Source organism: Centruroides sculpturatus, unplaced genomic scaffold (assembly GCF_000671375.1).
Source record: "Centruroides sculpturatus isolate CEXI.00-Female unplaced genomic scaffold, Cexi_2.0 scaffold23, whole genome shotgun sequence".
In the NCBI taxonomy this organism is placed as follows: domain Eukaryota; kingdom Metazoa; phylum Arthropoda; class Arachnida; order Scorpiones; family Buthidae; genus Centruroides; species Centruroides sculpturatus.
This window is the reverse complement of record NW_019384313.1, coordinates 555,498-582,701: the sequence shown is the minus strand read 5'-3', so window position 1 is coordinate 582,701 and position 27,204 is coordinate 555,498. Positions and strand designations below refer to the sequence as shown.

General features: G+C 26.6%; 1 protein-coding gene across 2 annotated transcripts in view; it reads left to right on the top strand.

Moving 5' to 3' along the window:
- The window catches only part of LOC111622400 (gamma-aminobutyric acid receptor alpha-like), a 61,612-nt gene that overhangs the window by 24,110 nt on the left and 10,298 nt on the right, over window positions 1-27,204 (top strand). For both annotated transcript variants that reach the window (XM_023364786.1, XM_023364778.1), the window contains 3 exons: window positions 19,930-20,033; window positions 21,391-21,458; window positions 21,537-21,757. In XM_023364786.1, coding sequence (XP_023220554.1) covers window positions 21,432-21,458; window positions 21,537-21,757 — 248 coding nt within the window. In that variant the 5' untranslated portion in view covers window positions 19,930-20,033; window positions 21,391-21,431. The remainder of the gene's footprint in view (window positions 1-19,929; window positions 20,034-21,390; window positions 21,459-21,536; window positions 21,758-27,204) is intronic.

Genomic DNA, 27,204 nt, shown 5'->3' with positions numbered 1-27,204 from the left:
GAAACCAGATATGAAAACCTTTTAAGAAGGTATTTTTTAATATTAATTAATGAATCGATTGCTGAATCCATCAGTAAAAGCAAATCTTTGTTCATGATAATTGTTAATTTATGAATTCTTCTTACATGTTAATCCATTCAAATTAGAATTAATTTAATTGTACAGAATTAGAAAATATTCGCTTTTATTTAAGTATATAAAATTAAATATAGAATTATTTCGTGTGAATTTTATTGTTAGAAAATTAATAACTTATGTCAAGAGTGATTGAATTGGATTGATGGGATAAGGCAACACAATACATGGGCAATCTGCCAAAGAGAGTGCCTCTCGGGAGGACTTTCTATGAGATATTGGCTCATATTACAAGTGTTAGATATGCGAAAAAAATTCGGAAAACTACACGAGGCCAGTTCGTTGGTCAGGTGCGAACCTACGACCAATTGTCATTGCTCAATGGGTTTATCCATTCGACCACTGGTGGTGGGGTGTTTCCTACTGAGTGCAATATATAAAGTGTCCGTACGCTATTTTAGGCACTTAATAAAAATTCAATTTTATTCAATAATTTGCAATTGGAAATTCTTATGGACCATGCCACTGAAAATATATTCTGTTTTTAAACAGATAAAAGCCTTGGCTTTTTCGTGATTTATTGTATAAAATATAAAATTAAGTCTATCCCAATATATGCATCGAAAAAATGTGGGACTATTTCGGTCACACGTGGGGCAACTTGGATCATTTATGCTTTCTATTCTATTGCAGTAACATTTAAAAGATGGATGAAACGATAAAAAAACAATGCATTAGGAATATTTATGAGCCAAATGTTACAAATATATCAGCTTATTAAACATGAAAGAGAATAATATATCATGTTATTGCTAAGTAACAAAGTTGTTATTTTAAAGGCACTTGCCACACACAAATTGCTTTCTTCTAACAGCTCCCACACATATTTTATGATATCATTGTTTACATCTTTGGCATTACGTTCAATCTCCTTTCATCAATGTTGTCTTTGAATAGCATCTCAAATTACATAATCTTTACAATTTATAGGTTAAGCTCAAGATGATATACAATGTTTGTGCATGATTCGTAAGCTTACAAGTGAGTAATGTAGTGCTTAGTATATGGAAAACATGTAACAAACTTCTGGGTGCAAACATTATTCGATAAAAGTGAACAAATTTGCATTTTATTTCATTAGTTACATTGTTTTTTCTATAAGCAAATTATAGAACACGCTTTTATTGATTTGAAACACAATAATTCTGGAATCATCTTGATTTTGTCTGAATTTTAAGCTAAAACTCTACAATTTAAAATAGTCTTTGACCTACGAAGCCCCTTTTGATAGGTTCAGCTATACAGAAGGACATGACTGAAGCCGAAACCAGAGAATAACAAATATGTCGGCTAACGGGTTGGTTGGTAGGTTGGTTGGAGTTTTTTGGCGCAAGAGCCATACAGGCCAAGCTGCACCAGTGGCGGCTAACGATCATCAAAATCATGCTCTATCTCTATATAGAACCCAATAGAAATTTTTGTCTATACGTATCCAGAAATTCAAAGAAATTATTTGATAAATTATTATCACTATTAAATCCTTTCAACCCCTGAAGGTAAATGTATGAGATGTACAGAAGGAATTTTATCTTGACCCAAATAATCCCATGACTCAAACAGCCCCTTGTATACCCCATATAAAATTATATTATATCATTTCAACATTTAAAAGTTAGAAGAAATGTTTGACTTTATATAAAATCAATTAATTAAACGTCATAAATATTGTCTAAATAATGATTTATATGAAAAAATTAGAATTTATTTCATCTACTTTATAATGACATCCAATATGGTGGATTTTATTCAGAATAAGTTTAAATTTATTTAATAAAAATCTTTATTAATTTATGAAATTTTAATAAGTTTAAAATTGGTACGATCCTAGGATTCTAGTGTTAAAAATAATAAATAAAAGTAATATTTAAATCTCTTTTAACGTTATAAATACATTTAAAATATAATTAATTAAGAATTATAAATAGGATATTCAAAGAGATTGGAACATTATTTATTTTCACAATTCTATTTTTAAAAGTTTTATTATTAAAAATAATTCTTATTATAAATAATCTTATAAATAAAATAAAATTATCAACTTGTAATGAATTAATGGTTTAAAAATTTATTTTTCTAATATTATAAAAAAAAAGAAATTACATTTTTTAAAGTGTACAGTTAGATTTCAAGTTTAAAACTACCGAATCCACGAAGAATACTTTTAGTTAAAATGTGTTTCAATAGAGTGGTTGGAGTTTACTTGAATTTTACTCTAGGGAGTTACTAAGTTTGCTTCTTACTTTACGAAATTCTTATCCAAAGATGCAGAATTCTTCTCATTCCCGTAAACGTCACCAAATAAATCTGTACTAAAAAATCACTATATAACATCAATAACATATTAACGTTTTGATATATTAACGGATTATAGTTTATATCTATAAATTATTGACATATCTTATTCTTCTATCTTATTTTTTCTTAAAAAAGATTATGAAAAATTCATTAAAAATAAAAAGAATTTAAAAATTTAACAAATAATTTGTTATTTGTAATGAGAAATTAAGAAATGATAACTTTATTTGAATAATTTTTATAAAATAAACAAAAATTTTTATTGATGAAAAATTAAACAGACAATCTCAAGAAACTATTTTTAGATTTATTTCTACATTAAACGATAATTTGTAATGTTTAAATATAGAAAAATTATATAAAATTATTTATATTTTATATTTAGTATGAACAAAATCTTATCCAAAAATATGGTAGAAACTTTGATTGGAAATTCTTTTATTGTGCAATTTTAAACATTAAGATTCGTTTCTGTAATCAGTGTTTACAGTGTTCACAGGTTAACGGTGTTCTAAAGCATAAAATGCATACTCAATAAACAAAGTCTAGGTTATAATTTCGGACTAAACATTTACTTAAAATGATAAAAGAAAAGGTAAACATTAAAAATAACATAACTTTATTCTTATATCATTTACATAAAAGCATTAGCTCGATCTCTCCTTTCTAATCCGTATATTACGGGTTGAGTCTTCCTGATATAACTGACCTCCACTGTGCTCTATTATTCGCTGTTGTAAGACGTTTTCCAAATATCCGGAATCCTGCACTATCCTTCATGCAGCTAATCCATGCAATCCTGAAGCCACCAGGTTTTAGTTTTTCTAAACATTTGTAGCCTCAAATTGTTGAAACTAAAATAGAAACCAAAGTAAAAACTTAAAGTATTTATCGAAAGTACTTTAAAATGTTCAAATATTTAGAATTTAGAAGGTTGTTTTCCTTTAATTTTGATGAGAGATGATTTGAATTAAAAAACTTAAAATCACAGTATAACTTTTTGGTCATTTTTACATGTTTTTTTTAATTAGATAGTTCTAATTTACTTGCAATTTGTAACTATTATATGGCCTTCTTTCGTAACTTAGCAACTATACCATCAATTTAATATTTATTGGGATAAAGAGGCATTTAAGTTTGAGTTTCCGAGAGAGAAAAACTATAATTCATAGTAAATAAACAAAGAAAATTACTAATGAAGTCAAATTAATCTAATATATAATTTTCTGGTTGATAGAAGAATAACAATAAAAAGAATATTGGGAATATTCTTTTTATTGAACATAAATCGGAGACTGTAACGTAAACAATATTATTCTATTTTGTTTGATAGAAAAATATACAACATGGTTTCAGGGAAAGTATATGCAAGAAAATAATCTATAAATTGCAATCATTTTAAGGAATTTATCAACTTTTCAATTATTTGAAATTATCATTTAACATTTTTTTTTGTTTTTTAGTTTTTCGTTCTAGTTTTCAATTATATCAATCTTATAATGTTTTGTGATTAAAAATATTTCTAATTTTGAAAATTTAGTAACTTATACAGAAAAAAAAACTGGAAAAAAAATTGAAAAATGTTTTCACGTTGTATATTAGCCCAATTCTGTTTTTACACGGCTTTGATTTAAAGCAGTCTGGAAAAATTCAATTTATTTTTATTTTGATCAAATACCCTTCAATAGATTAATCTTTATTAAAAATATCTATTTCATATTAATTTAAAATATATTTGTACTTCTTTCTCTAGAAAATTGCTCTTAAAAAGAAAAACAATGAATTTGCATTAAAGATTGCTACGTTCAAGTAAATTTGGCTCTTTTTTTTTCATTTTTTGACTCATTCTTTGAGCATTATGAAGGCCTTCTAATCTTACCCATTACTGGTTCAGCCAGGCCCACAATGGGACGAATATCCCGGTTATGGTTCGTGAAGAAAGAGACCCAACATATCTGGAAAGACCCCAACATTTTAGCTTCGAATCCATAGAGGTAAGCTGACACCTTAACCACTTCGTAATTCACCATCGATTAAGATTTGGCTGTATTTTACGACTTATTTGAATATTTGTAGTGACACATAATCTTTTATTCCGACTTTTACTTGCGATTGAAGCAGTCAGAAAAAATTTAAATCAAAGTTTGAACACTTTTTTATACGACCTCGTATTTGTTTTGTATGCTATTTAGTGTTAAAATCGAATGGTATTTTGGTGTTTGATTAAAACGACAAAAGAAATAAAATTACTATAAAGCTTGTGAGAATAATATTAGGAAATTTTAATAAATTTATAAGTAATTTATAATTGTCCCTCCTCTAATTGCCTACCAGTGGCCAAGTGAATGAAACTACTGAACACTGGTATTAGATACGTGAAGAAGAACACGAAGACTCCAAGTAGTCAGCTCGTTGGTGGAACGCGAACCCACGACCAACGTTGGTTTGCGTCCCACCAACGAGCTGACTACTTGGAGTTTCTGGGGTCTTATTCATATGTCTAATACCTAAATAGGGATCAATATGTCATAGAAAGTCCTTCTGAGAAGCATCCTTCTTCTTGATAGATGTTACGTCCAAGTGTTGCGTAGCCTTATACCATCAACCCAATTGAATCCCACCCGATTTATTAACTAAAATTTGAAATACTTTGCTTAAACACATTATATTATATCAATTAGTTCGTATTATTTTACTGGTTTTTAAGTTTTAGAGTCAATCTTTCATGTTTCCATAAGAACAGTATCTCTTTTTACAATATTTTTTACACGGATTTTTCGGGGTTCTTTCTTCCATTATAAACAGAATTGGGTGTATTTCATTATATAATTATACAGAAATATTCACAGTTAAATCTTATGTAATTGTGAATATTTTCTAATGTTTCTATAATTAGAATTTTATGTAAACAAACCTTTAATGAATTTACTTTACGAAACATTAAGTAAATAAGTAAATTAAATGTTAAAATTATTTTTATTAAAAATATTTGAGTAAATTCAATATATATATTAAAGTCGTTTATATTTTTAAAAACTTTTTAACTCGAACCAAGAATATTAAAAAATTCCATAAAATTTTATCTGAAAGATTTCAGAAATCATTAATTTTAAATAATATAGACTAAAGGAAATATGTATCCATGAGAAAAGAATAATCGAATATTAATATATTCTTATAAATTCATTTTAAGGAAAAGAGTTTTGATATGAAAAATATTTATGTCAAATTGAAAATTCTGACGCATTGTCACAATGTCAGAATATATAAAGTAAAGATTGTCAGTAAGAGTGACAATATCTTCTAGCATACTTGTTGAGATTTAAAATCTGACGAAGACTTACGACAAATTCGAATCGAAATAGAAATATGTCAAATAGGGTGAAAAATAAAGATATAATATTTCAAGTTATTTTTTAAATTTGAATTGAAGTAGTATAGAAGTAAATAAAGGAATATTTTAAGTACAAAATTAACAAATATATAATAAAAAATGCTGACAATGTTGTTGCTGAATTTTTCTGGTATTATTTATTTGTCTTCATCCCTAATAATTGCAATAATTGCTGCCGTTATCTTTCAGTCCAGATTGGTTCGAGACATTTTAAGAGTCTGGGCCATATCTCCTGAACCAATTCTTCGATTTTCTTGAAATTTTCTGAAAAGATTTTACCCTAATACACAAATCAACATGCAAAATTTCAGAAATTTTTGACAAAAGGAACGGTAGTTATTAAGCTTCAAATTGGGTGAAAAAAATCGTGTCTCTCAAACACACTATAATCCATATACATGGAAAAAACCTCTACCTTTTTTTTTATTTCTCGACGTTCGAAGTCTCCTGAGTTTTGGGGTAGTCAGTTTTTGACCGATCGCCATACTTTCCCTCTGTTATATAACATCCAGGAAAGTGAAATACTTTATAAAATTTACATGGTTATAGCCTACATTAACACATTAGTTCGTATAATAATTGAGTTTAAGATTTAAATGTAGTAAGATGTACAAAAATCAAAATGAAATTGCTTTATTTATACAGTAATTTTAAATTAATTTTTTATTGTTAAATATAAAATTTTAAATTTATAAAATATAAAGAGTCGGTAAAGTTAGGTGAATTATCATTTGTAAACGGTTAATAGTTAAATCGTTAATTTTTAAAATTTTAAAAGTTGTATAATAATTTAATTAAATGGAATAGCGCATTTATTTTACAATTATCTATTGTTGTATGTAAGAGTAGTTTTGGACGTCTTTTGTAGGCTACACTCGAGAGAACAATAGGTTCATTAAGATGCTTAGGGCACTCGTTTTTTTTTCTTTATTTTAGTAAAATTCTGATAAGAAGCTAATTGAAAATATATTTTTGAAACCGTAATTTATAAAGTTTAGAATCGAAGAGAAAAGAATATATCGAAAAGTGCATCGTATAAAATATCAGGTAACTTCATTGTTTAGATTTAAGCAGAGTTACATGATAGGGTTGTTAAATAATAAATGTCATTATATATTTTACTCTAAATATATTTACCTAAAATTTAAAATTAAAATAGAAATATGTTATGTAGAATTTTTATAGCATCTCTGAAGCATATTGTTGTACTGTACTGTACATTACTGTACATTCGGAAAGTACTATTGATTACTTGAAAAAAGCAGTAGCATAACTAGGAAGGGCCTAGGCCTAGAAACTCATACCTTTGTAAATAAATAAAGAAAGAAAAAATCAAATAAGAACAGAAAAAAGACTTAAACGTGGAAAACACATTTATGTACAGTACAATATCTAAGAGCTTATTCTTCATCCAAGTGTTATTTGCTGCATCCACAGTATTACAAGGATAAACGAAAGTTTGCATCTTCTAATTCGGGACTCCCCTTAATATCGGTTTTATCTACACTATTGTTGCAAAGTTTCGTAACTTCGCAACAATAGCGTAGCTAGACAAACAATTGCAGTTTTAAAAAAAAGTCTAAAACAAAATTTAAAAAAAAATTTTTGAAAAATCTAAAAGAAAATTAAGAAAAAATTATTTTAAAAGTTTTCGGAAAATTCTAAGACAATTTTCTTAAGTTTAGACTTTAGAAAAATAACATTAAAAAACTCCTTAATAAAAATCATAATACAGTATAACTAATTTGGCTGCAATTTGAAAAAAAATGTAGACCTATAAATTCCCACTGTCGTCCGTTCGTCCGTTCCTTAATCTGGAGAACGGAGTTAGATAGATGAAAGACGAAACCAGATATGAAAACCTTATTTATCTGTAATGTTTCTTAATTTTTAAGCCATATCGAGTTTAAAAATTTTCTCGATATTGAATTTTTTAGAAACATTCCTACTAGATCTTATCGAATCAAACGTGCATAAAATTTTTTCGCGTACTCGTGGCTCGGAAATTCACTAAAATTTAGCTACATACAGCGAGAAGAATATTCACGTTCATAATTTTAAATAAAACGTGTAGAACTGAATGTGAGATTAGAGATAAACATTAAAGTATTATTAAGTTGTCAGTTTTACGTCAACCCCAAAACCAAAGAGACAAAATTGCATATCCAATTGTAGTTACAGTTTTAGGCTGAGTTAAAGATATAATTTAAGTTGGAACTATATTTGTAAGATGCTAATAATATCAATAATAATAATAATACGTATGTATATATATATATATTTATTTCAAATCATTTTTTTTAACTGCTTGAAATGAAATTTATTTACGATAATAAATGCAGTATATAGCTTATATTAAACATTATACAGTAACCTGCTCAAAACGGAAATCTGCCAGACTGGAAAAAATATTTGGCACGGTGCGGGTCCGGTTTACACACGTTTTACTGTAATATTTAGTTATAATGAACAAAATGTATCCGTAGTCCGGATTAATATAAATTAAAATCCGGTGTAAGTTATACATTTTAATAATAAAAATTTCTTTTTTACCAATTATAGTGAAACGGGATAACGATAACTTGTATATGTTCTTCAGAGTGAATTACATTTAATGAAATTTTTATTAATATCCAACCTACTACTTCTTTTTCTATGAGACTGAACAAGATTAAGAAAACTGTTTTGTTGCAATGATAGAAGAAAAATAAATTAATTGCAAGTTCGCTTCTTATAACAGATTAACGATAAAAAAATCCAGATAAGAGATTTTAAAACAACTTTTATAAAATGTAATTTAAAAACTAACAGGTATTATTCGAAATTTATATTAGAAGGGTTAAAAAATGACATAATTTCAATAGGAAAAAAGTCATACCTAGTAATATCTTACTCATTTAAATACATTTTATCCATATAATATTTCGAAAAGTTGTTCTATAGTTATTAATAAAATTTTACAGTAAACCCTGTACAAACGGAAACTTGATAAATCGGAAACCTGCCTAAACGGGAAAAACTCTTAAAAGCGCGGCGATTTTCTCTGTTTAAAAAAAAACCTGTTCGAAACGGAAACATGTCAGACAGGAAAAATTAGGTACCGTATGAGTCCGATTTACACAAGTTTTACTGTATTGAACAAGTCCAAAAAAGCTTTGACACAAAACTTACAGCGAAGATATGTCTAATAAATGCATTTTTTGGCAGTATTGAATCTTATAAAACATCATTTGAAAGTCTGAAATCGTCAGCTAAATTATATTTATAAAGTACCAAAATTTTTGCTGAATTTATGCAAATATTCACTTATATCCACTAAAGTTGTAATGCGTTATTCCTTCTTCATACTAAATATATAAAATTGAAATTTACCATTTCTACACATTGATTACGATGTAAAATAAATACTTTTTATTTATTTTAATTTAATATTTATATTAATTAATGCCTCAATTTAATTAATTTGTATCATTTTCTATTAAACTTTTTTTCCATTAGACTGAGCTCTAAACGCCATCATTATTATACTATACAGTACTGTACTGTAAATATGTTCAAATATTGTGTCTGTCGAGTTGTATATAATTAACTAGAAGAAATTTAGGTTAAAATAGTTAATTACAAACTCATTTAATTGAAAACTTTAAAATTATGATCTAGTTTCGTTTTAGGACTTCCAACATAAGTTGTAATAAAGGGTCAGTGTCAAGCCTATGCATATAGTTAGTATACATGCATGTTCATATGCACGTATAGGCAGGCATGTAAACTGTAAACGCTTAATGACCATATTAATTGAATTGTTATCACAAAGATTATGCTTTAATTAATTATATTTTATTAACATAAAGATTTATGGAACTTATATTAAAGATTTAAAGATTTATAGCACTTAGTGATACAGATGGTTTCAAAGGCAACATTATATTAAAAGAGTATTGCAATCTTCATGTGGAATTAATTTTATTTTCATTGTTGATTCGGGCGATAATGGCATAAATGGAACATGGAAAAACTTACATTATTTGAATGTGTTTATTGCCCATTGCACTATTGTATTTAACAGTAATTGTCGTGTCATGCCATTAACAAGTGAAACAATTGTTGAGATTCATGTACATCAGTGTTTCGAATTGACCCCCGTGGGGCGTGGGCCCCACATTGGGGCAATTCGAAAATGGACTCGTCCAGAGTTTAAGTTAACCGTATAGCCGCTGTATATGCTAGGGGGCATAAGAATTTTAGAAAGGCTTAGGTAGGTCATAGCACAAAAAAGGTTGGGAAACACTGATGTATATAGTCAAGAACTAAATTATTTTTAATTTCAATTAGCTTATCTTTATTAAAGTATTGTTATGTTTAACGATATTAATACCATCTACATTCATCTAATATAACTAATTTATTACCTTATCTTTATGAGTTTTACTTATTAAATGAAATAAGCCTAATTGATTTTATGTGTTGTAAGAATTTGCCAAAATCAAAGATATATCTGTTATCAGTCGTTAAATTTCTAAATTTATCATCATTTTCGGTCATTTAAGAAATATATTTGAATATAAATTGTAAAATAAAATAATAATGCTAAATATTTGAATATTTTAAAAATTTTCCTTTATGATAATGTGGATATTTTCATTGTAGTAAGTGATTAAAGTAATGCATTGTCTACTATCCAAAGCAGTGTTTCGTCCTTTACCATTAATTAACAGAATTATATTAAAAATATATATATTTAATCAAATGATCAAGCAATATCTTTAGGATATTCTGTGTAATTCCTATTAAAATATTTATTTAAAATACTAACTAAATATAAATTAATAGTACTGATATTACTCTTGAGTTACTCGTATATTTAAACTTAAGCTTTCTTCATTCTTCTCTTAATTATAATTTTAAACAATTATAATTTAATTCTTTATTAGTACTTTTATTATTATTATTATTATATTTAATGCATTTTTATACTTTTAAATAATTAATATGACAAATTTATTAAATTCTGTATTTTTATGGTGTCAAAATGTTGCATCGTGTGAAATGACTTCGAAGAATTTCTATCAAGTATAAATCGATGAAGTAAAATTAATTTTTGAAAATTTACAAATATTTTGAAACTTCTTCAAATTTAAGTGTTAAAAATAAGAATAGATTCGATATTTAATTAATTTATTTAAATAATTTGATGAGATCTTTCTGCTGATGTTTCTCTAGCAATTGTATTCGAGTACCGACTAATTAGAATTTATTGTAAACTTTTTATTTATTTATTTAACTAATTAACAAAAATGTAGCATTCAGCAAAAATTTGGAATTATTATTAATTTTTTCGAAAATTAATATTTCCAAATCATAATAAAATTGTGATCAAGTTCTTAGTTTTGTGCATAGAAAGATGATGTTTTTCGTATAACGTTATGAGATATTTTACATTTTAATAAAATTATCAAGTAAAATAATAAATTAAATTTATAATTATGATAATATCACATTTCAAATTTCCTTTAAAATAATTTTATTTTAAGTTTCGAACTTAAAATTTAAAGCTTAAACAGTTTATTCAAATTTGATTGTATACTTTATATTAAATTAAAACAAATTATATTACTTAATAAAAATAGTAATTAATAATAATAATAATAATAATAGTATATAATGCTTAAAATTGAATTTAAATGTTTCTGTACGCAATTTTATAAAAAAAAATAATTCATAAATAAATTATTATTGGTTTTACGAGTAGAATCATTCAATTATGTAGATTGTTGTTGAGAATTTTTGAAAGGTGTTTTACTCTTCCAACTATACTTTTGTTTAATAGAAAAAAAGTTTATTTTTTTAGAAAAAATAAAATATTTTGTTGATATAATTTGTTGGTTTCTAGCTTAAAAATTTATATATTTATATAAAAATATTTTTCTATAGATAATTGAAAGAGACATTACTCGAATAGTATTTTATGTACTGTACATAAAAATATAAATTTTTAAAGAGTAGACGTATTTTATATTATAGGAACTAAAACGGTGTTATCTATAGATAATTGCTTATTGCCTGTTAGTGATCATTTTAGTTATAATTATGTAAATAAAACAAATATCAATGTAAAACCCTATGGCGATCTGGTGTGAGTCTAATTCAGACCTCTTATTTATACGAACAGTACAGATTCGTGAATGATTCCTTATAGTTCTACCTGTCCACAACGGGGTCAGACTTACACGTAATTATGGCTTACCATGTACTTTGAGTTAATTAATAAACAAAATTACTTATAAACTATTAATAAAATTATATATGATAGAATCTTCGTGATTTTAAAAAATACACAAGCTTTATATTTTCCATTTAAATCTTAAGTAACTTGACTTTTACAGAATTTATATCTGAATAAATTATTTTCTTATTTTTAGTATTATATAAAGAAATAAATCACTACTGTATTTAAACTCGTAAATTATCATTAAAGATTTGTTTTATCAAAAGTATTTTAACTAATTAAAAGTTTTGGAATAAATTGACAGCAAAACATACAAAGGAAGAGATCTAAAGTACACGATTTTAACCTAATAGAATAGCTTAGAAACAAGGAAAAATCCAGCAAGAAACAGTAAACATAAACATTTGAAAGTTGTAGAACAAGATCAAATAGTGAATTACTACATACAAAATCAACATTTCTCTTAACGGATATTCGAAAATAAAATACAACACGAAAAATCGACACACCTACCGTTTCTCATGAATGAGTGAAAAGAAAATTCCATGCCATGAACGTAACGCTTTCGGGCGTCGAGTAAACTGTAAACGCTTAATGACCATATTAATTGAATTGTTATCACAAAGATTATGCTTTAATTAATTATATTTTATTAACATAAAGATTTATGGAACTTATATTAAAGATTTAAAGATTTAAAGATTTATAGCACTTAGTGATACAGATGGTTTCAAAGGCAACATTATATTAAAAGAGTATTGCAATCTTCATGTGGAATTAATTTTATTTTCATTGTTGATTCGGGCGATAATGGCATAAATGGAACATGGAAAAACTTACATTATTTGAATGTGTTTATTGCCCATTGCACTATTGTATTTAACAGTAATTGTCGTGTCATGCCATTAACAAGTGAAACAATTGTTGAGATTCATGTACATCANATTAATTTTAAATAATATAGACTAAAGGAAATATGTATTCATGAGAAAAGAATAATCGAATATTAATATATTCTTATAAATTCATTTTAAGGAAAAGAGTTTTGATATGAAAAATATTTATGTCAAATTGAAAATTCTGACGCATTGTCACAATGTCAGAATATATAAAGTAAAGATTGTCAGTAAGAGTGACAATATCTTCTAGCATACTTGTTGAGATTTAAAATCTGACGAAGACTTACGACAAATTCGAATCGAAATAGAAATATGTCAAATAGGGTGAAAAATAAAGATATAATATTTCAAGTTATTTTTTAAATTTGAATTGAAGTAGTATAGAAGTAAATAAAGGAATATTTTAAGTACAAAATTAACAAATATATAATAAAAAATGCTGACAATGTTGTTGCTGAATTTTTCTGGTATTATTTATTTGTCTTCATCCCTAATAATTGCAATAATTGCTGCCATTATCTTTCAGTCCAGATTGGTTCGAGACATTTTAAGAGTCTGGGCCATATCTCCTGAACCAATTCTTCGATTTTCTTGAAATTTTCTGAAAAGATTTTACCCTAATACACAAATCAACATGCAAAATTTCAGAAATTTTTGACAAAAGGAACGGTAGTTATTAAGCTTCAAATTGGGTGAAAAAAATCGTGTCTCTCAAACACACTATAATCCATATACATGGAAAAAACCTCTACCTTTTTTTTTATTTCTCGACGTTCGAAGTCTCCTGAGTTTTGGGGTAGTCAGTTTTTGACCGATCGCCATACTTTCCCTCTGTTATATAACATCCAGGAAAGTGAAATACTTTATAAAATTTACATGGTTATAGCCTACATTAACACATTAGTTCGTATAATAATTGAGTTTAAGATTTAAATGTAGTAAGATGTACAAAAATCAAAATGAAATTGCTTTATTTATACAGTAATTTTAAATTAATTTTTTATTGTTAAATATAAAATTTTAAATTTATAAAATATAAAGAGTCGGTAAAGTTAGGTGAATTATCATTTGTAAACGGTTAATAGTTAAATCGTTAATTTTTAAAATTTTAAAAGTTGTATAATAATTTAATTAAATGGAATAGCGCATTTATTTTACAATTATCTATTGTTGTATGTAAGAGTAGTTTTGGACGTCTTTTGTAGGCTACACTCGAGAGAACAATAGGTTCATTAAGATGCTTAGGGCACTCGTTTTTTTTTCTTTATTTTAGTAAAATTCTGATAAGAAGCTAATTGAAAATATATTTTTGAAACCGTAATTTATAAAGTTTAGAATCGAAGAGAAAAGAATATATCGAAAAGTGCATCGTATAAAATATCAGGTAACTTCATTGTTTAGATTTAAGCAGAGTTACATGATAGGGTTGTTAAATAATAAATGTCATTATATATTTTACTCTAAATATATTTACCTAAAATTTAAAATTAAAATAGAAATATGTTATGTAGAATTTTTATAGCATCTCTGAAGCATATTGTTGTACTGTACTGTACATTACTGTACATTCGGAAAGTACTATTGATTACTTGAAAAAAGCAGTAGCATAACTAGGAAGGGCCTAGGCCTAGAAACTCATACCTTTGTAAATAAATAAAGAAAGAAAAAATCAAATAAGAACAGAAAAAAGACTTAAACGTGGAAAACACATTTATGTACAGTACAATATCTAAGAGCTTATTCTTCATCCAAGTGTTATTTGCTGCATCCACAGTATTACAAGGATAAACGAAAGTTTGCATCTTCTAATTCGGGACTCCCCTTAATATCGGTTTTATCTACACTATTGTTGCAAAGTTTCGTAACTTCGCAACAATAGCGTAGCTAGACAAACAATTGCAGTTTTAAAAAAAAGTCTAAAACAAAATTTAAAAAAAAATTTTTGAAAAATCTAAAAGAAAATTAAGAAAAAATTATTTTAAAAGTTTTCGGAAAATTCTAAGACAATTTTCTTAAGTTTAGACTTTAGAAAAATAACATTAAAAAACTCCTTAATAAAAATCATAATACAGTATAACTAATTTGGCTGCAATTTGAAAAAAAATGTAGACCTATAAATTCCCACTGTCGTCCGTTCGTCCGTTCCTTAATCTGGAGAACGGAGTTAGATAGATGAAAGACGAAACCAGATATGAAAACCTTATTTATCTGTAATGTTTCTTAATTTTTAAGCCATATCGAGTTTAAAAATTTTCTCGATATTGAATTTTTTAGAAACATTCCTACTAGATCTTATCGAATCAAACGTGCATAAAATTTTTTCGCGTACTCGTGGCTCGGAAATTCACTAAAATTTAGCTACATACAGCGAGAAGAATATTCACGTTCATAATTTTAAATAAAACGTGTAGAACTGAATGTGAGATTAGAGATAAACATTAAAGTATTATTAAGTTGTCAGTTTTACGTCAACCCCAAAACCAAAGAGACAAAATTGCATATCCAATTGTAGTTACAGTTTTAGGCTGAGTTAAAGATATAATTTAAGTTGGAACTATATTTGTAAGATGCTAATAATATCAATAATAATAATAATACGTATGTATATATATATATATATTTATTTCAAATCATTTTTTTTAACTGCTTGAAATGAAATTTATTTACGATATATAAATGCAGTATATAGCTTATATTAAACATTATACAGTAAACCTGCTCAAAACGGAAATCTGCCAGACTGGAAAAAATATTTGGCACGGTGCGGGTCCGGTTTACACACGTTTTACTGTAATATTTAGTTATAATGAACAAAATGTATCCGTAGTCCGGATTAATATAAATTAAAATCCGGTGTAAGTTATACATTTTAATAATAAAAATTTCTTTTTTACCAATTATAGTGAAACGGGATAACGATAACTTGTATATGTTCTTCAGAGTGAATTACATTTAATGAAATTTTTATTAATATCCAACCTACTACTTCTTTTTCTATGAGACTGAACAAGATTAAGAAAACTGTTTTGTTGCAATGATAGAAGAAAAATAAATTAATTGCAAGTTCGCTTCTTATAACAGATTAACGATAAAAAAATCCAGATAAGAGATTTTAAAACAACTTTTATAAAATGTAATTTAAAAACTAACAGGTATTATTCGAAATTTATATTAGAAGGGTTAAAAAATGACATAATTTCAATAGGAAAAAAGTCATACCTAGTAATATCTTACTCATTTAAATACATTTTATCCATATAATATTTCGAAAAGTTGTTCTATAGTTATTAATAAAATTTTACAGTAAACCCTGTACAAACGGAAACTTGATAAATCGGAAACCTGCCTAAACGGGAAAAACTCTTAAAAGCGCGGCGATTTTCTCTGTTTAAAAAAAAACCTGTTCGAAACGGAAACATGTCAGACAGGAAAAATTAGGTACCGTATGAGTCCGATTTACACAAGTTTTACTGTATTGAACAAGTCCAAAAAAGCTTTGACACAAAACTTACAGCGAAGATATGTCTAATAAATGCATTTTTTGGCAGTATTGAATCTTATAAAACATCATTTGAAAGTCTGAAATCGTCAGCTAAATTATATTTATAAAGTACCAAAATTTTTGCTGAATTTATGCAAATATTCACTTATATCCACTAAAGTTGTAATGCGTTATTCCTTCTTCATACTAAATATATAAAATTGAAATTTACCATTTCTACACATTGATTACGATGTAAAATAAATACTTTTTATTTATTTTAATTTAATATTTATATTAATTAATGCCTCAATTTAATTAATTTGTATCATTTTCTATTAAACTTTTTTTCCATTAGACTGAGCTCTAAACGCCATCATTATTATACTATACAGTACTGTACTGTACATTACTGTACATTCGGAAAGTACTATTGATTACTTGAAAAAAGCAGTAGCATAACTAGGAAGGGCCTAGGCCTAGAAACTCATACCTTTGTAAATAAATAAAGAAAGAAAAAATCAAATAAGAACAGAAAAAAGACTTAAACGTGGAAAACACATTTATGTACAGTACAATATCTAAGAGCTTATTCTTCATCCAAGTGTTATTTGCTGCATCCACAGTATTACAAGGATAAACGAAAGTTTGCATCTTCTAATTCGGGACTCCCCTTAATATCGGTTTTATCTACACTATTGTTGCAAAGTTTCGTAACTTCGCAACAATAGCGTAGCTAGACAAACAATTGCAGTTTTAAAAAAAAGTCTAAAACAAAATTTAAAAAAAAATTTTTGAAAAATCTAAAAGAAAATTAAGAAAAAATTATTTTAAAAGTTTTCGGAAAATTCTAAGACAATTTTCTTAAGTTTAGACTTTAGAAAAATAACATTAAAAAACTCCTTAATAAAAATCATAATACAGTATAACTAATTTGGCTGCAATTTGAAAAAAAATGTAGACCTATAAATTCCCACTGTCGTCCGTTCGTCCGTTCCTTAATCTGGAGAACGGAGTTAGATAGATGAAAGACGAAACCAGATATGAAAACCTTATTTATCTGTAATGTTTCTTAATTTTTAAGCCATATCGAGTTTAAAAATTTTCTCGATATTGAATTTTTTAGAAACATTCCTACTAGATCTTATCGAATCAAACGTGCATAAAATTTTTTCGCGTACTCGTGGCTCGGAAATTCACTAAAATTTAGCTACATACAGCGAGAAGAATATTCACGTTCATAATTTTAAATAAAACGTGTAGAACTGAATGTGAGATTAGAGATAAACATTAAAGTATTATTAAGTTGTCAGTTTTACGTCAACCCCAAAACCAAAGAGACAAAATTGCATATCCAATTGTAGTTACAGTTTTAGGCTGAGTTAAAGATATAATTTAAGTTGGAACTATATTTGTAAGATGCTAATAATATCAATAATAATAATAATACGTATGTATATATATATATATTTATTTCAAATCATTTTTTTTAACTGCTTGAAATGAAATTTATTTACGATAATAAATGCAGTATATAGCTTATATTAAACATTATACAGTAACCTGCTCAAAACGGAAATCTGCCAGACTGGAAAAAATATTTGGCACGGTGCGGGTCCGGTTTACACACGTTTTACTGTAATATTTAGTTATAATGAACAAAATGTATCCGTAGTCCGGATTAATATAAATTAAAATCCGGTGTAAGTTATACATTTTAATAATAAAAATTTCTTTTTTACCAATTATAGTGAAACGGGATAACGATAACTTGTATATGTTCTTCAGAGTGAATTACATTTAATGAAATTTTTATTAATATCCAACCTACTACTTCTTTTTCTATGAGACTGAACAAGATTAAGAAAACTGTTTTGTTGCAATGATAGAAGAAAAATAAATTAATTGCAAGTTCGCTTCTTATAACAGATTAACGATAAAAAAATCCAGATAAGAGATTTTAAAACAACTTTTATAAAATGTAATTTAAAAACTAACAGGTATTATTCGAAATTTATATTAGAAGGGTTAAAAAATGACATAATTTCAATAGGAAAAAAGTCATACCTAGTAATATCTTACTCATTTAAATACATTTTATCCATATAATATTTCGAAAAGTTGTTCTATAGTTATTAATAAAATTTTACAGTAAACCCTGTACAAACGGAAACTTGATAAATCGGAAACCTGCCTAAACGGGAAAAACTCTTAAAAGCGCGGCGATTTTCTCTGTTTAAAAAAAAACCTGTTCGAAACGGAAACATGTCAGACAGGAAAAATTAGGTACCGTATGAGTCCGATTTACACAAGTTTTACTGTATTGAACAAGTCCAAAAAAGCTTTGACACAAAACTTACAGCGAAGATATGTCTAATAAATGCATTTTTTGGCAGTATTGAATCTTATAAAACATCATTTGAAAGTCTGAAATCGTCAGCTAAATTATATTTATAAAGTACCAAAATTTTTGCTGAATTTATGCAAATATTCACTTATATCCACTAAAGTTGTAATGCGTTATTCCTTCTTCATACTAAATATATAAAATTGAAATTTACCATTTCTACACATTGATTACGATGTAAAATAAATACTTTTTATTTATTTTAATTTAATATTTATATTAATTAATGCCTCAATTTAATTAATTTGTATCATTTTCTATNAATTATGTAAATAAAACAAATATCAATGTAAAACCCTATGGCGATCTGGTGTGAGTCTAATTCAGACCTCTTATTTATACGAACAGTACAGATTCGTGAATGATTCCTTATAGTTCTACCTGTCCACAACGGGGTCAGACTTACACGTAATTATGGCTTACCATGTACTTTGAGTTAATTAATAAACAAAATTACTTATAAACTATTAATAAAATTATATATGATAGAATCTTCGTGATTTTAAAAAATACACAAGCTTTATATTTTCCATTTAAATCTTAAGTAACTTGACTTTTACAGAATTTATATCTGAATAAATTATTTTCTTATTTTTAGTATTATATAAAGAAATAAATCACTACTGTATTTAAACTCGTAAATTATCATTAAAGATTTGTTTTATCAAAAGTATTTTAACTAATTAAAAGTTTTGGAATAAATTGACAGCAAAACATACAAAGGAAGAGATCTAAAGTACACGATTTTAACCTAATAGAATAGCTTAGAAACAAGGAAAAATCCAGCAAGAAACAGTAAACATAAACATTTGAAAGTTGTAGAACAAGATCAAATAGTGAATTACTACATACAAAATCAACATTTCTCTTAACGGATATTCGAAAATAAAATACAACACGAAAAATCGACACACCTACCGTTTCTCATGAATGAGTGAAAAGAAAATTCCATGCCATGAACGTAACGCTTTCGGGCGTCGATTATTTTTTAAGGAGTAAACAGTAACAATTAATAAATTAATATTATTATAAATATAAACTTTATAATGATTTATCAGCTAAATTAATAAATAAAATTTTGAACTTTTTCAGAAGGGACATAAGAGAAGTAGCTGAGAACGTCACACAAAACGTATCTGAATTATTAGATAGTCTCTTACAGGGTTACGATCATCACTTAAGACCCGGTTTAGGAGGTAATTTATTTTAAAAAAATACGTATATTATTATTTTTTTATTTCCATATTTTAAATTTTAATTAAATAACTCTTTAATGTTTTCTAAAAATATTCGGCTTAAAAGGTATTTCAAATTTTCTATTTTATTAAAAAAATTATATATTTAATTACATTTTAAAAATAAACTTTAAAAATTTTTAAAGTTCGCACGTTAGAAATTGAGATAACTTAATTTTTATTTACGTTTAAAGTAGTTTTTTTAAAGATAATTTTTTGAAAGTGCAATTAAGATAGACATTGACAGCATTAAGAGCAATAAAATCACTTGGTTTTTGGTGTTTTTTCGTATTTTTTAAAACTAGTTTCAAATTTATTTTCGTCCCAAATGATAGATAAAGTCTTGGTTTGCAAACCAGCTAAAGAGAAAAATTAAGCTGATCTAAGCAATGTTGAAACTTTACTGAATCAGCGATTTTTTAAAATTATTTTATTTCTTACATTAAAAAGAAAATTAGATATTTTTTTTGTTTATTTCTTATTTTCACATTAACTAAAATTTATATGTATATATATTAAGAACTTTATGGAATTTATATCTAGATCTTTCTGGAATTTATTTCATTCATCAAACTGCCCTTATAATTAATTACTATAAAGGAAATAAAAATTTTGGCAAATTTAGCGTGAATATTTTGTTATTTAACTCGAAGAATCAATTCTAAACTTAAAAAAGTTCTAGAATTCTAAAAATATAGATCATTTCCAAGAAATTTTTGGGAAATTTTGCTTTAAAAAATGATCTACTCATGAGTTAAATCCAAGTAAAATTTTTGAAAAAATGATAACTAATTTTAATTAATATATAAAAATAAAATTATATTTTAAATTTTATGATGAATTTATTTAATTACGCTAGTGTAGATAATTTCTTTCATTTATATTGAATAACCTTAATTTATTCAACGTGTTGAATAAAATAACGTTAATTTAATTGTAAAAAAAAGTGCTACAAAAGTCTATTTTAATAAATTCTTTTAATTATATTCATATAAGACGATTAAGTTAGACAAGTGAATAAAAAACAACTTAATAAAAAACGTTTTTTTAATAAAAAATATATAAAAAGAATTATATTTTCCGTGTAGAAAAAAGGAAACACATCTGGTTCTGCTTGTTCAAACGTTTAAAAAAAGAGATAACACTACGAAGCTTCTATCAACAAAGACACTTTATTTCTAATTTAAGAGTTTCTTTTATGTTGGAAGAAGCAATATTTCAAAGCTTAAGTGAACAATGCCGCGTTAAATTACAGAACAAACCATTTATTACTTTTTAATTCACGAATTAATATATTTTTTTAATTGTTACTTTTTAGTTAATCCAACAAAAGTGTACATAGACATTGAAGTAAGAAGTATGGGCCCAATCTCAGAGGTTGACATGGTAAATTCTAAAAAGATTTATACATTTATTAAGAACTTTTATTGTTAAAAAATGATATTAATTAATTTTTTTTGGAAGACGTTTTCTTTAGATTGTTACTTTCGTCAAAAATGGATCGATAAAAGATTAGCCTTTACTGGAATTATGACAACACTCGCTTTATCCATTTCCATGTTAGAGAAAATTTGGAAACCCGACACGTATATCTATAATGGAAAATATTCTTATTTACATACAATTACTTCACCGAATAAATTTGTTCGACTCTATCAGGATGGACAAGTATTATATTCGTCAAGGTAAGTTAAATGTGTTACGTGGCTACTATAAGAACTGGATTTATACTCGATGTGAATCTAAGCTATAAATACAAGAGACCCTTTCTCTTTAAATTTATTATTTGGTAGAGGGTAAACCAAATAATAAATTTAAAAGTACGATGTCACAAGATTTGTATTGTCTTTCACTATACTGTCTTACTACATCACTACAGCGAGGCTGTTACTTTATGTAATTACAACATATATGTAAATATTTCTCAACAAAGATCGTATGTATTTTTATACTTTCTCATTCATCCTATCTGCTCTGTATTCTACTGGGACCTTCTCTCCTCTTTCTTATCTATCATCCTTCTCATCTTATTCTTTTTCTTTTTTCATCTAGAACCTTGGGTAGGTTCTACATTCTAATTATCAATTAATTATGTATAAGCCCGATCTCGATAAGTATGTTAAATTTTATTTAAAAAATTGTATAATAATATATCAAATTAATAATTATATTGTTATTGTGTTAGAGGATAGAGCCTACTTAAATGTCTAAGCTGAAGGAAGGACGAAAGAAGGGGATAAGAAGGAGAAAATATCCCAGTAATGTACTGGGCAAATAGGACGAATCATAATAACTTGTTTACAACAAAATTAAAGCTTGTTTTCTTCACATTTGTGGAAACAGTAAATAAAATATAAAATAAAATACGATATTAGAATAAAAAAATTCAAGCGTGAATCCGAAAAATAATTGTAAATATAAAAAGTAACAGCTCCACGATAATGATAAAATAGGACATTAGCTGAATAGTATCACCAAAACCTATATAAGGTAGCCAATAACAATACGTCAACTCCGATGGAATTGTGGTTTTAGAACTGATGTGGTGTTAATAAATATTTTTAAAACATTAAATGTGTTCTTTGTTGAAATTAGATCTTTAGTAGTAACGGGTCAATGGAAACCTTTTATGATGTCTTGAACGATAATATTCCTTTGATTATTGAATAAAGTACTATACCCTCAAAAATAAAGTGGTGAGTTGATTAAATGTCTGTTATTGTATACGGGAGCAGATGTTGTTGTCTATCAATCTGAACCTATGTAGATATTCCTTAAAATACTGAGAATTTGGCTATTGAAGAAGTCTGGGACAAAATATTTAATTCCGCTGAGAATTTGGCTATTGAAGAAGTCTGGGACAAAATATTTAATTCTATGACATCATAACACATTAAGTATGGCTTTGTATGCACGACACCAGTATTTTCATGTTTCCATCGTTTTTGCGAATTCAAGAGTGTATATTGAGTTCAAATGTTTTTAAATTTTTTCAAAGGCATTTTGTAGTTGGTATATTTTAAATTGTGATTACTGGCACTTTTTGCAAGATGATCTGTTCTTTTCTCGGCCATTATTCTCTTGTGTCCAACGGAAGCTAATACGATGAGATGTAGATAATATCCAAATAATATGACTTGGATATTATCTACATCTCATACATCTTGGAAATTTATAGACTATGTCAGGGGTGGCGAACCTATGGCACGCGTGCCCAAAGTGGCACATAAGGAGAAATCATCTGGCACGTAACGTATTGTACGATTTTGATTTATCGTTTGTCTTTTTCAACCATTGTTTCATTTATTCTAATTAAAGCATTTTCGTTTAATTTATTTAAATATCGTTATTCGAAGTTTAAAACTTTGGCACGCATAAACATCTTTAAAGCTAAGTATGCTTACAGTATGGCACGCGGACTCAAAAAGGTTCGCCACCCTGGTCTATGCTATCATATTTGTTGTTTTTAATTAATCATGTCTATTGCAACTTGATTATCACTAAAGATAATGATAGGAAGGCAATCATTTGTATGAATAAATTGTAATGCTTTTTATATAGCAAGAAGTTCCGCTTGGATAATATTACAGTGCGGGCCAAGTTTAAATCTTTTTTGAACTATGTATGAATTATTTTAAAATATAACCATACCTATTCTTACATTATTTTGTTTTTAGAACCGTCAATATACATATAGGCCTATATAGGGCCTATAGTATTTGTTGTCAGTAGTATTAAGTCAGTAGTACTATAGCTTGTAATTTCTATTGATGGCTAAAGCTGGAAGATCCATTAGAATGATAATGGTTTTATTATCGATATTTTCAGATTTTGCAGATTTATCTGAAGTATTTTGAAATTATTCATAATTCGATTTTGTAGTAATTGTCTTCTTATGTATTAGAATAAGACAGTGTCGTCAATAAGCATCATGTATACGGTTAATTTTTTTAATCAAGGGAGAGATCTTTATTTTTAATAAAGCAATTGATACAACTAGGTTGTCTGTTGAGATTTTCTGGCCAGTCTTTATGTTGGTGTTGTTCCGTACAGTGACTGTTGGAGTCTATTTCGTTTAATATCTCAGGATTCGTTTCTTAATCTTCATCCTGAAGATTAAGAAACTAAATTTGGAACGGTAGCTTGTGTATAAGGGGCATTGATGCTATTAAATTTTGGTAATGAAAGGTCGAGAGGGGAGGGAAGTTAGAGGGTGGTCACGTGTCATATATCGCGTGAGGTTGGGCTTAATGAAAATTTTACTTGTTAGCATTTACATATCTTTATATAACTCATTTCTACCCTAAAAATTAAGTCTTTTAAATAATTAAAAATAAGGTTTTTATAATAAAATCTCATAATATCCGGCACCACTTATAGTTTTGTTTATTTATTATGATTAATAATTAAAATGTGATTTTTAAAATAAAATCTCATAACAATCGGGAAAGTTACGCAGTTCGTTGTTAGAATTTTTTAATTAGTATTTTTCTCAGATGAGCAAGTAATGGCTATATATCTTTTGACATCTTTACAGTTTATTTTTTAAATTGTTTTATAAATTTTAGAGCAGTTTAGAAATCAGTTTTCGTTGGTATAGCTTTTGTATGAATTCTGTTCCTGTAATGGTATCAGGCAGTGGTTCTCAAACGTTTTTAGGATTTCTTGCGCGACGGTCTGTTTACAATTTTTTAGATTGCTCGCGGACCCTTTAAAATTAACTACAATTAACATATAGGTTACTGTTACCAAAAGATTTTTGGCAAACAATTATTTATTCAGAAAATGACAAATTTTAGTCATCAAATGTAGTACATTCAATGGGATGCGTGCATATGCTTTGCCTGAAGTGATCCCTTCACGGCCTCCCTGAAATCGCTTTGCGGTCCTCTGCGGACTCCAGTTTGAGAACCACTGGTATTAGATACTGTACATTCAAGCTTATAACTTTTATGCTTGATTTAATAATATCCAACATGGGTTCATCCACACTAATTTCCGTATCTATAGTGTTTGAGCCGAATAGTTAGAATAGTACGATCATATTTGTGTTTATTGTCGACAGTATAATTCATATATACTTTAATTAATTATTTTTGCACTATTATATTGTGGAGAATAATAACAAGAGAAGCCCAGTTTATGTGAGGCGTATGTATAATAGTATATGTTAAAGCATATAGATCATTTTACATATAATCATTAATATGTTTAAGTTTTTCGGAAGTTCTTTTATAATACCATAAATTTTATTATCGGCTGTATATATTTTAAATGCAGCATTACGATATAATGGTCTTTATCTATAGTGCCTTTATCCGTTTTCATGTATTGAATGAAAAATTACTTCAACACTTTTAGTCAGAATTTTTAATTGCATGTCTTCGAAGAATTCGTCATTTATATGAATCTCTAAGAATTATTCTTTCTGTATTCTCAGAAAGAATACTTTTTTTATAATAAATAGTAAACGAGAATAGAATCTGGTGAAATATGTGGGAGAGACTCGTTATAATGAGAGTGTTCCTAGCTTTGTGGCAAAGGGCCAAGATCAATCTCTGGATGTAAGCACCAATTAGGTGCAAGCAACTCGAGATATGTAGATAGTGAGAACAAAATGAGTCTCACTGAAAATAGATGAATGTAAAAAAATCTTCACCAGATTGCAATGACAGAGTATAATTAATCACGTACACAAAGATCAGTTGAGGTAAACTTGTAATTGTAAACAGTAAATATAAGTTCAATCAAAGCAGAAAATGCAACTTGTTACATCAATAATATTCTTGAAATTTGAAAAGTTCTCATAGCACTGACTGTTCAGTTCACTCCTAATAACATGTTACTTTTTACGTAAAAGCAAAAACAGGATGTTGTTCAACGATAATATCCGCATTGTTTTTTATTCAATTTTTGACAAAAATTTAAATTCTTAAAAATTCGCTGAAACAATTCCATTCGTTGTGATCGAAAACGACCATTAACCAAGTTCGTTATAATTTGTAATGTATACTTTATAAACTTATTGAAAAATCTAAAAGAATAATTCGATTTCGAAAATAAATTGCACAGTTGTTTTTTTTAAATATAAGATAGAACATAATAGTATATAGAATGATGGGCTGCGGCTGTTCTAGACTCTTACTGTGGCTTCTATATAAGTTTATATATAATATATATACATACACACACACACACACACAGACACACACACACACATATATATACTTGTATAAAATACAGTTTCAATAAAGAATGTGGCTCTCGTATTTCTGACAGAAGATATATGGCTCCTGTCGTGACAAGGTTGGCCAGCCTTAGTATATAGTTACCTAAAGATTACTGAGACTTATCACAGCGAAAAACGAAAAATTCATAATGTCGTCTTGATCATCGAATTCGGCCATTTCCCTTCCATTTTTATAATTATATTTAATAAGAATTTAATATAAAAGTAAAATTCTAAAACATCTTAATCGTTGTTACTACTAAAAAAGAAATGATGATAAATATATTTAACTTTAGAAATTTCACAGTTTTTAATGAATTTCTCCAATAAAATAATCAAAATTTTTTTATTAAATAAAAATTTATTTGAATTATTTAAAGTTATTTATAGCAGGAATAATATATTTAAATGTGAACTTACAGTACATCACTAAAACTTGGAGTAAATTAAATTTATTTTTTAAAAATTTTTTCTTAGATTTTTAGTTTTAAAAGTAAAAAATAAGAATTAAGTTTCCAAATATAACGTGTAAATGATTTATTTATAAGGTATAATTTGGCGATGTTCACTATTTCTTTCAGGAATATTCATCACCTAAACTTTTTTTCTATATTCTAAATAGACTGATTCAAAGTATGTTGGACAGTTTTAAATACTTTTATTTAACGATTTTACGATTTATATTTTTAGCCATAAATCAATTTAATTAATTATTCGTAAAATAAATTATTTTAATAATTATAATCTCATTAAGCACAAGCGAAAAAAAAACATAGGTTTAAACTAAATAATTTTAAAAATGTTTTATTTAAATTTAATTGTAAAAATAGAATTAAAACATTTTAGAATTTTATTTAATTTTTTTAAAAAATATTTTTACCATAACGATTTTATAATGATATA